The sequence below is a fragment of the Wyeomyia smithii genome, chromosome 2, assembly GCF_029784165.1.
Source record: "Wyeomyia smithii strain HCP4-BCI-WySm-NY-G18 chromosome 2, ASM2978416v1, whole genome shotgun sequence".
In the NCBI taxonomy this organism is placed as follows: Eukaryota; Metazoa; Arthropoda; class Insecta; order Diptera; family Culicidae; genus Wyeomyia; species Wyeomyia smithii.
The window spans coordinates 46,898,974-46,912,377 of record NC_073695.1 but is presented as its reverse complement, the minus strand read 5'-3'; the positions used below and the strand labels follow the sequence as shown (position 1 = coordinate 46,912,377).

The following is a 13,404-nucleotide window of genomic DNA, read 5'->3' as shown; positions in this document are numbered from 1 at the left end:
TAAACGGTTTTTGTCTTTGCTAATGGGTGTGCACGCTTGCTTAAACTAAAACTTGCCGCATTACTGATGATTTTGTCTGATAATAAATGTACACGCTTGCTTATAGCGACACTAGCGGCATTATTTCAAAGCAAAATTTCAAAATAATCGTTATTTTTCTGGTAGATGAAATCGTCATCGAGTGGCACGTTTGTTTGTCTGACGTTTGTTTGACATGACGATTGGCAGAGACTAAGCAAACCACTACTTATTTTGTACACTACCGCTTTTTTCGACGGTTGGGTTTTTCCCATACATTTAATTTGCACCCCGAATCAATAGTGTGTGAGCATTGATTGCTAGTTTCCAGTTATTAACAATTTCATATTTGGTCGCACAAAACGGGACATATCTTCGTCCAAAAACACGTAGAAAAAATCTTGAGATATTGTTTTGTTTGCTGCAATTGGCCAATTGGTTGGCCTTTAAAAAACAAATACAAAAAAAAAATATTCGTCTTAGTTTCGGATGAATTCACGCACTTTTCGTTGCATACCGCTCATCATCTTCTGCACAGTGGAACTGTCAATTCGAACCGCTTTTTTCTTCCACCATCTTTGTAAATCAGATGGTTTTTTATCGTTCTGCCACTTTCCTTCAACTTGCTCTTGATTATCGCCCAATATTTTTCGATTGGACGAAAATCTAGGCAATTTGGTGGGTTGTTGGCTTTTTCGATGATATCAATCCACAGCTGCAGATCCCCTTCCACACCATCAGCTTTCGAGCGAACTTATCAGCAAACACGTTTCGTTAATGTCCCGTCGCGCCTTATGGTAGCCAGATCTCCCTGCAGTCCCTTTTTCTGACCGATTCGGTCTCAAAGATTTTCAAATATGTTCGCACCATCACTGTAAACAAACACTGACTATGGAAACAGACAAACTCACAAGTCTACTGAGATGAATTTCACGTAAATTTATGTGACAAGGTGTGCTCATTTCACCCCACCTAAAGGTGACCATTTCGCCCCTATCGAATTAGTTAAAGTTAACATGAGATTTCAACACTAATTATAGCTTAAAATCAAAACTTCAATGATGGTGAAATATTGATGTGTCTACATACTTGATTGAGCCATTTAAACGACCGTAGAAGCTTATTTTGTAGTGCGCAATAACAATAATTTTTCCAACATCCGGGAACCAAGTTGATTTTTCAAATTATTTCCTTATTTTCACTTTTGTTCTACATAAAGAGATACTCTAGTAACTACGGAAGAGTTCCACATACCACATTGTATTAAAAAATGCGTAGTTTCGCAGGGGGTGCCCATTTCGCCCCGTGTGCTCATTATGCCCCTAATCCCTCTACAGTGTTTACGGTTGATTTGGGGAATTTGAAGCATTTCGCAATTTTTACATCTGACCACGTCGGATTTTCAACGAGAGTGTGCAAAATTTTCTCACACCTTTCACGTTCCATCCTCGGAAACTTTTGATCCACTAACTCGAATTTGATGAAACTTTCACCACTATCACATCTGTTCAACTGAAGAACCAAAAACGAGACAAAATCTCTTTATTTTAAGTATCGACATCTAGCGGTGGAGAGAATGCATTTTACACTCGAAATTTCATCACGCTTATGTCGTTTTCGATTTCGCGGTGTACTACACTCAAATGACACTCAAATGACACTTTTGACACCGAAAATGTTTTATTTGATTTTTCGTGTTACCCTTTTTCTGTCTCTCCCTACACTTTTTCAGTCACTGATGACACCCGAAAAAAGCAGAGTGTGCTGTAGGAAGTTACCAACACATTCACACGTATGTAACTAAACTGGTTTGTTTTGGTTTTCGTTCCACGTGGTAAAGTGTCAGGTAAATTTTTTCTCAGCACATTTGCGAGATGGACATATTAAATGGAAACGAGACAAAATGGCGAATGCGATTACGACCAAAACAAAACGAATTGACAGCTATCCCATTATTACGCATACCAATGCAATGACACTGAAAATGTTTTATTTGAAGCTGCAAAGTATAGCACGGAAAAAGTGTAGTACACCGCGAAAACGAAAACGACATTATATTCCATTCATTCAATAAAAGGACCGTATGAGCTCTCGCCGCTTTTTCGTCGAGAGAATCCTTTGTTCTCCCCGGTGCTGGTATCAGTGCTGATAAAAGTCATTTTCCCCAGCAAAATTCTTCGAAAATTACAGCCAATCATTTTCAGTTTCCACTTCCAATGATCGCAGCACTCTTTCAGATACACTAGATTTTCATCCTAGTAACGTGCTGTTATACTCAGATGAAATAGATCGCGCGCATCGTTCACGGTTAGGGAATAAAATTTGACGACAAATCCAACCAAATGATCTTCACTTCAAAGCGAAAAAGAAAAAAAACAGTCCACTCAACCAAAATGAACCTCACCGAAACACTTTTTCACTGACACTGACCGATGCCTCGACAATCTTCGTTAACTGATAAACTGATTTTGTTGTCGTGCTTCCATCGCATGAAATATAATGAGGTGTTTTGACAGTTCACTTTCATGCAAAAAGCGGGAAGGGAGAACTCTGAAAGGATTGTAAAAAAATAACGTTTATGGATGCTTTTTTTCACTTTCACTCAAGAGTGTCAACAAATATCAACCCTGGTTGGTATAGCGAGGGTGCCTTTTAATGATAAACGTACAGTGCCACCCGCATACGTGCAACGGTTTTTATGTAGATATATTATTAATGAATTTCATTGTTGCCCAAGTTGAAAACTGAATATCTTGACTAACGACAATTATTTTTTTACATTGTACCTAATGTCGTAAGCAGTGCTGGTACAGCGCGTCTGATATGCATTTCTAGCAATTTTAGGTATAAAAAACGGTACGAGAAAAAAATACTGTCGTTGATCGAGAAATTCGGTTTCCAAGTCCAACGAAAATATTCAAGTAAATCAACTAACAGGTTAAAATAGTTTCAACAGTCGTGAGGTGTACGATCCAAGAAAATTTGTTAGACAATGTTTGAATGGTTGAAAGATTTTTAGTTTGATTTGTTCTATTGACGTTGATTGTGAATTGTTACTGAATTTCCACTCCAAAGATCTCTTGAATGCGGTCCTGTGTGAAGTGCGGTTGGTCCTGTGAACTTGATTTTGATAGATTCAACTATTCAAGATCACCTTTTTGCCTGGTTATTAAAGCAAAAAAATAGTTTTTTGGTGCATGTTCAAACTATTGGAGCGAACTGTTCGAATGCACTGTAAAATCAATGTAGGATGGAACAGCAAAAAATGAATGCGAAAGCTTGGGCACCGATTTGCTGCAGAGTTTTGTTCGAAGTTGCATATCTGTTCTGTGCCACTATCTAAACAAACCTTTCTCATTACTGCGCTGTCACTGGTTTTTGTAAACGCCACTAGAGGCGCCACAGTAAATAAAGAGCTGCGACGGAATATTAAGTGGATCTAACTTTACGAACTAATTTCTTTTTTTTTGTCTTCTGACTGCATGTTAAATTTAGTAAAGCGGGCAATGGATGTAAGATTACGAGAATGCGAGGCAGTGGGTGTGGTTTTCCGAGGTGTGCTAGGAAGGAGACACAATAGTCTTGGTCTTAGGGAAAAATACTTTTTCAACAGTTTGATTGGCTGAAACACTTTGCCGAAAACATCGAAGATTGTGGGTTCGAGTTCCGTCTGGATGCAGAAAATTTTTTTCCATGTCTAAGTCACACCTGTTCTCGTTAATTTTTCGCATTCTCGTCAAATTGCATACATTGCCCGGTTTACTAAACTTTGGACTTCAAAAAAGTATACAATCATTTCAGAAACAGTATAAAAACCAGTTTTGACGTTTGTTTAATTGCCTCACCCACAATGATACAAGCTAAGCAGGGTTGTTACGGATGTGATTTTTTAGACAGGATGCAGATATCCGTAGCATCCTTTGTGTTTTGTTTTGCTTATTTCACTTGACCATGACCCTCCCCAGTGCAAAAGTTATTTAAGCGAGCAGTAAATACACAAAGAAAAATTTTTCTTCAAAATTTTATGGAGCAATTTTATTTTAATATCCACATGGTATGATGCGGGTGCGGATGCGAATGTGGATGTCAATTTTGGTGCGGATGTTTCGTATTTGCGGTTGCGGATGCCGTTATCCGTAACATCCCTACTAGAAAGCATTCTAACATCGAATTGGGTTGTTTAGCTATATCAGTTTTTTATATCATCTGAGAGATCTGCATTTTCTAAGTAAAACGTGATTTAAAAATTTTTTCTATCGTTGTCCTTCGCTTTTTAAATCACGATTTAAAACCGCTCGAAATCTGCTCAAAATCGCTACAATGACAGTTCGCCCATATACCAACTGTCATTGTATCGATTTAGAGCGAATTTTCATTCTTCATTTAAAAATCGAAGAATAATGATATAAAGTTTTAAAAAATCACGTTTTGCTCAGAATATTACACTCTTTCAGATGATATATAAAAATCGGAAATCCGTGAATAGCTTAACAACCCAATTCAAAAAATTGAAAAGCCCAGTAGTATCTGCAAATAAACGACGAAAAAATCGTCTTCTCTATGCCCAAAAACTGCACTATATTGATATGCATTAGGGTGGAGAATCGTTATATGGAAAAAACGAAACTTAATAGCAGAAAGCCAGAACCAAGTTTTTGTTGTTCTATTTGGAGCCCCAAACAATCCCAAATCTATCGGAAGTCGATTGGTTTAGTCTCCGCTTGGCGCATTGCATTTCAAATTTATATGGAGATTTGTATGGAAAAACCAACGTTTTTGCATTCTCCATTCTAAAGAGCTCAAAATGGCTCAAACTGTAGGTTTCATGACTTCAAATGGTAGGTTTTTTGATGCCTAACAACTTGGCCGAAGACATCAAAGAGCTATGGTGTCCCAAAAAAATACTGGAGCTGTTCAAAGTTGAGTATGTCGAAACTTATGTTGCAAATCATTTTTTCTGCCAGCACTGCCAGTGTACCGGTGTTAGTCGGATTTCCATCAGAAGTAACCTCTGAAACACGTTGTAGATTCTACCTACGCCTAGAATATTGACCTGAATTAGTTTGTTTGATCCAGCTGAGTGTATAAACTCGTTACGACCGGTTATTTCTGATGGGAATCCTGCTGGTGCCGGTACATTGATAATGTTGGCAGAAAACAATTCTGCATTTAAATCGACATACTCAACTTTGAACAGCTAAAGCTCTTCTTAGGGACATACTAGCGCTTCAATGCCTTCTGCAGAGTTGTTAGGTATCTAAAATACTATACTTTTACATTATGTAGTGCCAGGGGCGGATTACCGCGTAGGCGAAGCAGGCGGTCGCCTGCTCGTCAATCATCGAGGGGCAGCAAACAGACGGCTAATGCGTGTGCTTATTTTTTAAGCGACGAGGAAATTTTTTTTCTCAGTCCTGTTGTTAGCGATGTTGCCAAGTCATGTTTTGATGCAGTAGACTTTTTCAGTGTCGTGCAAAAAATTTTCAACTTCTTTTCTGCTTCAACTCATCGTTCAAAAAACACATTACTTCTCTTACGGTAAAGCCTCTGAGTGGAACGCGTTGGGAAAGTCGAATTGATGCTGTCACTCCTTTGAGGTTTAATATAGGAGAAATTTATTATGCCCTATATGAAGCAATCGAGGATCTGAAGCAAGATGCGTTTGCAAGAAATACTGCAAAAAGCCTAGCAAAAAAAAATTTAAAAAAATCAAATTCTTACGCAGTTTAGTAGCTTGGCATTCAATTTTGTTCAAAATCAATTTAGTGAGTAAATACCTTCAAAAAATAAATAGCAGTCTCGAAAACACTATAGACTTGAGAGGCAGCGTTTAAAATTTTTTGAAAAATATGAGAAATGAAGGTTTGAATAGCGTCATTACTGATGCTAAAGAACGTGCCGACATTTTAGAAGTAAATCCGGAGTTTCAAACAGAAACACGAATTCGGCCGAGAATGATAAAGAAATAGTTTGCATACGAACAGTCAGATGAACCAATTACATCGAAAAAACTCTCTTTCAAAGTGAATTTCTTCTATTCTGTATTGGATGTAGCTATTGCATCATTCAATGATCGATTCCAGTTAATGAAAAATCACAGTGACAATTTCAGCTTCTTGTATGATATTCACAGTTTAATGGGTTGTAGTACAGATCAGTTAGAGAAAAGTTGTCTACATTTACAGAAAATCCTCACACACAAGAAAGAGTGTGACATCGATGGACATGAAATGCTCCAAGAACTTGCTATTTTATCACCTATGTTGCCAGCTGAGACGACTCCAATGAATGCGTTAAACTACATCACAAAAAATCAACTGATTGATACTTTTTCAAATGTTTTTGTATCTTTGAGAATTTAACTCACTTTACCCATTAGTGTAACAAGTGGTGTTCTTTGAGCTCCTGGAAAAGACATACAATGAAAGCGCAGGAGACACATCCACAGTTCGATCAGCACTACAGCGAGAGAAGTGTTGGGTACAACTGCGGCAGCTGCGTCCAATGAGTGGTTTGACGCTGAGTGCCAGCGAGTAACGGAGGAGAAGAACCGCGCCAGGGGTCACATGTTGGCCACGGCTGTGACTCTTCAGAGCGTGGGTAGATATCGAGATGCTAGAGCCGGTGAAAAGAGACTCCATCGCCGGAAGAAACGACAGCATTGGGAGCGTCTTCTTGCGGAGGCGGAAGGTTGCTTCTCCAGGCACGATGCGAGGAGCTTCTACAAGAAGGTCAACGGAATTAGGAATCGAAACGTGTCAGCTCCTGTCATGTGCAACGATAGGGAGGGGAACCTGATAACCGATAAAACAGAGGTGGCCAGGCGTTGGAAGGAACACTTCAGTGTGCTGTTGAACGGTGAGGGAAACAGTGGAGTCGAAAGGAGCAGGATGACTATTGAGGATGATGGTCAAGCTGTGGATCCACCTTCCATGGACGAGGTGAAGAAAGCAGTGAAAGAGCTGAGAAACTGCAAGGCAGCTGGGAAGGACGGCATTCCCGCCGAACTCTTCAAAGTTGGGAGCGAACAGCTGTATCGTGCCATCCATCGGATCATGCTGAAAGTGTGGTCTGATGAAGAATTGCCCTCGGACTGGTTGGAGGGTCTCATATGCCCGATCTACAAAAAAGGTCATCGCCTGGACTGTAGCAATTATCGGGGCATAACTCTTCTCAATACCGTGTACAAAATTCTCTCCCGCATCCTGTTCCACAGACTGAGGCCGTTGCAGGAGACCTTTGTTGGCGAGTACCAATGCGGTTTCCGAGGGGGACGCTCCACAATGGACCAAATGTTTACCTTGTGACAAATTCTCGATAAAATTTCGAGAATTCAACTTGCAGACGCACCATCTGTTCATAGACTTCAGGGCAGCGTACGATTCAGTTAAGAGAAATGAGTTATGGCGGATCATACTCGAACATGGCTTCCCAACAAAGCTGATTAGACTGATACGTGCCACCCTCGAAGGTTCTACATCAAGCGTCAGGATAACCGGTGAGATATCTGACCCTTTCGTGACGTTAGATGGTTTGAAGCAGGGTGATGGGCTGTCGAACTTATTGTTCAACATCGCATTGGAAGGTGCTATAAGGAGGGCTGGTGTGCAGAGAAGCGGCACCATCATTACGAAATCGCACATGCTTCTAGGTTTTGCGGATGATATCGACATTATTGGTATTAATCGTAGAGCAGTGGAAGAGGCCTTCGGACCTCTCAGGCGAGAAGCTGCGAGATTAGGGCTTGTCATAAACTCTGCCTAAACGAAATACATGGTGGCTGGCAGAGTGCGTGGTAGTCCGTCGGAGGTTGGTGCTGCGGTGGTGCTAGATGGGGAAACATTTGAAGTAGTCGACAAATTTATTTACCTGGGAACATTAGTGACATGTGACAACGAGGTTAGCCGTGAGATAAAAAGGCGGATAGCAGCCGCAAACAGGGCCTTTTACGGATGACGTAACCAGCTAAGGTCCCGCAGTTTGCAAATCCGTACAAAACTTGCACTCTATAAAACACTGATTCTTCCGGTGGCTCTCTACGGTCATGAATCGTGGACGCTGAAAGAGGCTGATCGGCGAGCTCTTGGTGTTTTTGAGCGTAGGATTTTGCGTTCAATCCTTGGCGGCAAACTAGAAAATGGTGTTGGCGCAGACGCATGAACCATGAAGTGTACCAGGCATACAAATCGGCGGATATAGTCAAGCGGATAAAACACGGCAGGCTTTAGTGGGCTGGGCATGTAGCGAGAATGCCGGATGAGCGTCAAGCGAAGGCTATATTTAGCAGGAATCCCGATAGAGGTCGTCGACTTCGGGGTAGACCCCGCACTCGTTAGATGTGTGCTGTCGACGAGGATGCACGAGAAATAGGTGTTAGGGGCGATTGGAGGATAGCAGCCCAAGACCGAGTGACATGGCGACGTATTCTGGATTCGGCGCTGGATTGATAATCGGTCTGTCGCCTTAAAAGTAAAGTAAAGTAAGTAAGTAACAAGTGGCGAGAGAAGTTTCTCAAAATTAGAACTTATAAAGACGTAACTACGATCGACCATGTCGCAAGAACGTTTGTGTGGCTTGGTGATAATATCGATAGAAAGACAGGTGCTTCAAGAAATTGATATGTCGGAAACGATAAAAAAAATTGCAACATTGAAAGCATGAAATGTTAATTTTTGAATTGTTAACACAACACATGCTGTCTAATCAAATTTTCGAGTCTACAGAAAATGCGTTTCATGTAAAAAAAAAAACTTGAGAGGGGGCGGCAAAATCAGTCTTCGCCTGCAGCTCAAATCAGCTTTCGTCCGCCCTTGTGTAGTGCATTATTAGATCATTGTTGAGCTCTCTAGAAAGGTAAATGCAAAAAAATAGGTTTTCCCATATAAATTTTCATACAAATTTGAAATGCAATGCGCCAAGCGGAGACAAAACTAATCGACTTCCGGTAGGTTTAGGGTTGTTTGGGGCCCCAAAAGGAACCAAAAAATCTCAAGTTGGCAGTATACATTTGGTTTTCGCGGCTATGTTCAAGTGCAAAACTAGAAATTACTATCCCACAGCAGTACTTTCCCCTCAATTAATTTTCTCATGTACCATCAATCGAGTCATTGTAAATGTGCGGCACATTTTTTTTTTTTGTGTAGACATTGAACGAAACTTTTGCTTGCAGCGCGTAAATGGAGACGAAAATTCGTTAAACTTTACAATAAGTCTAAGAATGGCACGGGAACGCAACGGTAGATGGGCTGGTAGCTGGTGTAGTAGGTAACGTTTGCCGCCGGAAGCCGAATACTAATAGCAGCTGTCACAAGCACTGTATGTGTTTTTTTGTTTTGTTTTGTTTCCGAATGCGTGCACAAGTGTTTACACGGCGTTTATATAACTTTTAATTTAATGGTATTCAAAAGCACAAGCTGTGGAATTTTTTTCACTCCGCGCATCGAATAATGTTCACTTGGTTTACTTCTGATGGGTAACAATCGGAATGAACGGACGGAGACCGTGCTCCTCTTTTGTTTGCCACCATGCACCTCCATCAAAAAATCTGTAAAGCTGGACACAAATCGATGTACTCTTATTAATTAGATTGTAAAACAGACCGCAAAGCAAAATTTCTAGAACCTCAACAGAGTTATAATATTTTGACAACAAATCCATGGTAAGAGTTCGAGCTGCACTACAGGGATGATTTGATTTTCACGATTAACTTCACCAGTGCATACGTTTTACAGCACCTACTAACAAAGTTACATTGTTAAACAAAATCTAATACTTTTTTTCTGCATTTTTTTCCACTAAGGCCTTCGTAAAAACCGTCAGTAAGGAGGAGCATGGACGTTTCTTTCAATAAATCATTTTCATCTTCAAACAAAAAAAAAAAAAAAACACGGACACATGATCATCGTACAACTGCGCGCAAATCATATACCGAATGTTGTCGACATTCGGAACCGCGAATTGCCAAAACGAACATCTTCCAAAATCATCTGAAGCTTCAGGAGGCGATTTTAACAGCAACAGGAGAGAGGGCTCGACGCTAAACTATTGTTAAAGTGCTTGATTGTTGACCGTAATTACGAATCGCAAAACCAGCACCTGGACAGCGAAGACTCAGATAACCCTGTACAAGACAGTTCGACATGCTCAGATCGCAAACAACATTCACACAAAGAAATACACACGAAATCAAATATGCAAACTCATACACGCGAGGTGAAATACAGACGGGAGCACCATTCATAAATTCGTTTTAAAATTGATATTTGTAAAGTAAGTAAACTTAAACAAGTTTCTTAAGTTAAATAGAGGATGAGTAATTAAAACACACACACACAATTGAGAGGACAGTCGCAAGTAACTTACGTGTTGAATAAAATTAATTATTGCTATTACACAGCAAGGCTAACCTTTGTATAACACAAACACACACGATAAAATGGAAATGAGCGCGTTTGCAGAAGAATTCATGAAACCCTCTCAAAGAAAGTAATGAAATCAACATAAAAACAAATCCCCGAGTGCTTATTCGAGGAGAATCAATTTGACACACGCGGTAATCAAAGTTTAAATAGAGAATAAAAACAGGAATTTTTCTGCTGAAGCCTAGCCAACAACTGTAACTAACGGCAAAAGAGCAGAGAGAGAGCCATTTCTTACATTGATTCCATAACCTAATTAGAGTAGACGAAGCTAAGCCAAGTTATAGAGAAATTGTAAAATTTTACTAATAGTAATGTGTATACCCGCACTATTCAAAACACCTTAAATACCTATCACAGAGCTGTCAAATATTTTTTTCCAACTTAATTTGTAGGCGTTTACGCTAGACATACTCTAGGTTGAACCTCGACACTTTCCCTAAAATAGGTCAAAATTTATTCAGCATAGATCCAAAATGTTACAATCAGATATCCAACAACCAACCAATGAAAAAAATTACAGTTGTTTCCCCTCCCGTCAACAGAAAAAATAGCTCTTGTATGTTCGATGTTCAGCGTTAAAATTGAATCATTTCGCCATTCTACTGGAAAACAAAAATGTTACCGAAATAACAGTTTTACAAAATACGAACTAGAAGTTGAAGTGTACATCTGTGTTTGGGAAGACTAGATGGGTAACAAAAAGAAAATAATTCTTCGATTACGTGTTTAGATAAACAGGTTAACCAATAAAGGAATGTTCAGAAACGGACAACAACAAAAAATAAAAAACAGATATACAGAACCGCTAACGCTTAGCTGAACAGAGATGCCAGAATACTTCTCAGACAAGCAGTGCTTGAGCGGAGCCTACCGAAGAACAAAAATAGGGAGCGGGAGGTGAAAAATTAAAAACTCGACTAGATAAAATATTTATAGGACGAAGCAGCGAACAACACACACACACAAAACATATACAAATATTCTAAGTATTACAATTTGCTGTTCAAAGACATGTCTCTTTCTGAGCAATAGAAGCGGAAAATTACACGTTGAAGCAAGGATTAGACAGCTCCGTTGAAGAAAAAAAAGTATGCTATCTGCTGTGTTCTCGTCACCTAATTTATATAACTTAAATGCCTTTTTGACACTACAAAACGAAGCGGAAAAGCTTTCAAACGTTATCTCAACAAACTTCTTTTCTCTCAACTATTCCTCTGAAAAAAAACAATGACCGCAGGATCGCTCGCATTCAATAGATAGTGAACAGTACCGGTAATGTTGGTAGGTCACCGTCGATTATCATGTCGAGAACATTTGCTCTAATTTGCTTGTCTGTTCTCTGTAATTATACGCATTCAACATTTCGACCGTTGGAAACATCGAGAGTAATTGTTCCAGAAATTGATTTTCATTCAGCTCATTATTAAAAAAAAAAAACATATACAATAACTGTAGATTTAAAATATCAAATTTCTTGATAAAACATATTCTTTTGTGATATGTTGTAAAAAATAGTGTTCTGATAATTGCTTTACGATGACAAGGCCCCTACGATCGTGCTGAATCCTTTGTGCTTCTGTTGATCTAATAAACATTGGAATGAAAATAGTAGAAGGGTGGTATCCAAGACACGACCGCATAGTTGACGTAGGACTACAATAGTTTTATATTTCCCTTTGAGGCTCTGTTTGATTTGAGCTCGTTTTACTTTTGGCACGGTTCGATTTTGGCACGCATGTGTCAAAAACGAGCGATTATGTCTAATCCCATTTCTTAATTTTCTTGATTATTTCAACCAATTTAAGCTCAACATCCTCCAAAAGAAGGGTATTTTGGTTCTTTATGTTGCCGAAGTGGATGACCGGAATCGGTAAAATGGTTCCTGGAATATGACCGGAACATGTTCCGGTAATATAATGAGCATGATCTAAGCAGTACTAAGCCTCTAATTACTCGGGTAGTAATATCTAGTATCTAGGTCGTCAGCCTCAATTCATCAAGCGACACCTCAAACGACTTGGAACTAAAACTACTTCATTGGTGGAAATATCTATTTCCTTTCACTTTTTGCATGGTTCAATCTTGGCAACAACAAAATTCTGCCGTGTCGTGTTTGGCAAAATCGAACGGGGTCTGTATTTTGATTATTTATTTGCGGCACTCTATTTCAGAAGAAAAAATATTCTCTTTATAATTGATGAATACCTTTTACTCTAATACAGTCAATTTTCTTCAATACGCGAAAACGCAAGCTTCTATACAGACCTAATTGAGTACGATACCTTACCTTACTAATCAGACGAGAGCCGTGGTGGCTCGTGCTGTATGAAGAATTTGTCGCCATGTTGCTCGGTTTTGGGCTGTGTTTCGCCAGTTCCCCAGGCGTCTCATCACCCGCAAGTCTCCTTCGATCTGGTCGAGCCATCGTGCACGCTGCGCCCCTCTATTTCTGGTGCCGGTTGGGTTGCTGAAGAGAAGTGATTTCACAGGGCTGTCGTCCGGCATCCTTACGACGTGACCAGCCCACCGCAACCTATTGACTTTCACCAGGTGTGCAATGGGATTCTCTCCATTCTCCGTCATCCGTCTGTACTCCACCGTAGATAGTCCGCAGCACCTTCCGTTCGAAAACTCCAAGAGCGTTGAGGTCCTCCGCGAGGAGCGTTGTCTCGATCCCGTAGAGGACTACCGGTCTTATCTGTGTTTTGTACAGCGTCAACTTCGTGCGTCGTCGCACTCGATTCGATCGAAGTGTCTTCCGAAGTGAAAAGTAGGCACGATTTCCGGCCTGGTTGCGTCTCTGGATCTCTTTGTTGGTGTTATTATCGGCGGTCACCAGTGACCCCAAATACACGAACTCGTCGACCACCTCAAGCTCATCACCGTCTACAGATTTGACAGACTTGAGTTGGGAGGCTGATGCTGTTTTCCTTGGAGCCTCTCGCTCGCATGTATTTTGTTTTCG

General features: G+C 40.1%; 1 protein-coding gene across 3 annotated transcripts in view; it reads left to right on the top strand.

Annotated features, from left to right (window-relative positions):
* LOC129721346 (protein FAM133A) overlaps positions 1–11,953 on the top strand; it is a 163,430-nt gene extending 151,477 nt beyond the window's left edge. For all 3 annotated transcript variants that reach the window (XM_055673801.1, XM_055673803.1, XM_055673802.1), the window contains exon 6: positions 9,818–11,953. In XM_055673801.1, coding sequence (XP_055529776.1) covers positions 9,818–9,840 — 23 coding nt within the window. In that variant the 3' untranslated portion in view covers positions 9,841–11,953. The remainder of the gene's footprint in view (positions 1–9,817) is intronic.
* Positions 11,954–13,404: the final 1,451 nt, after the last annotated feature.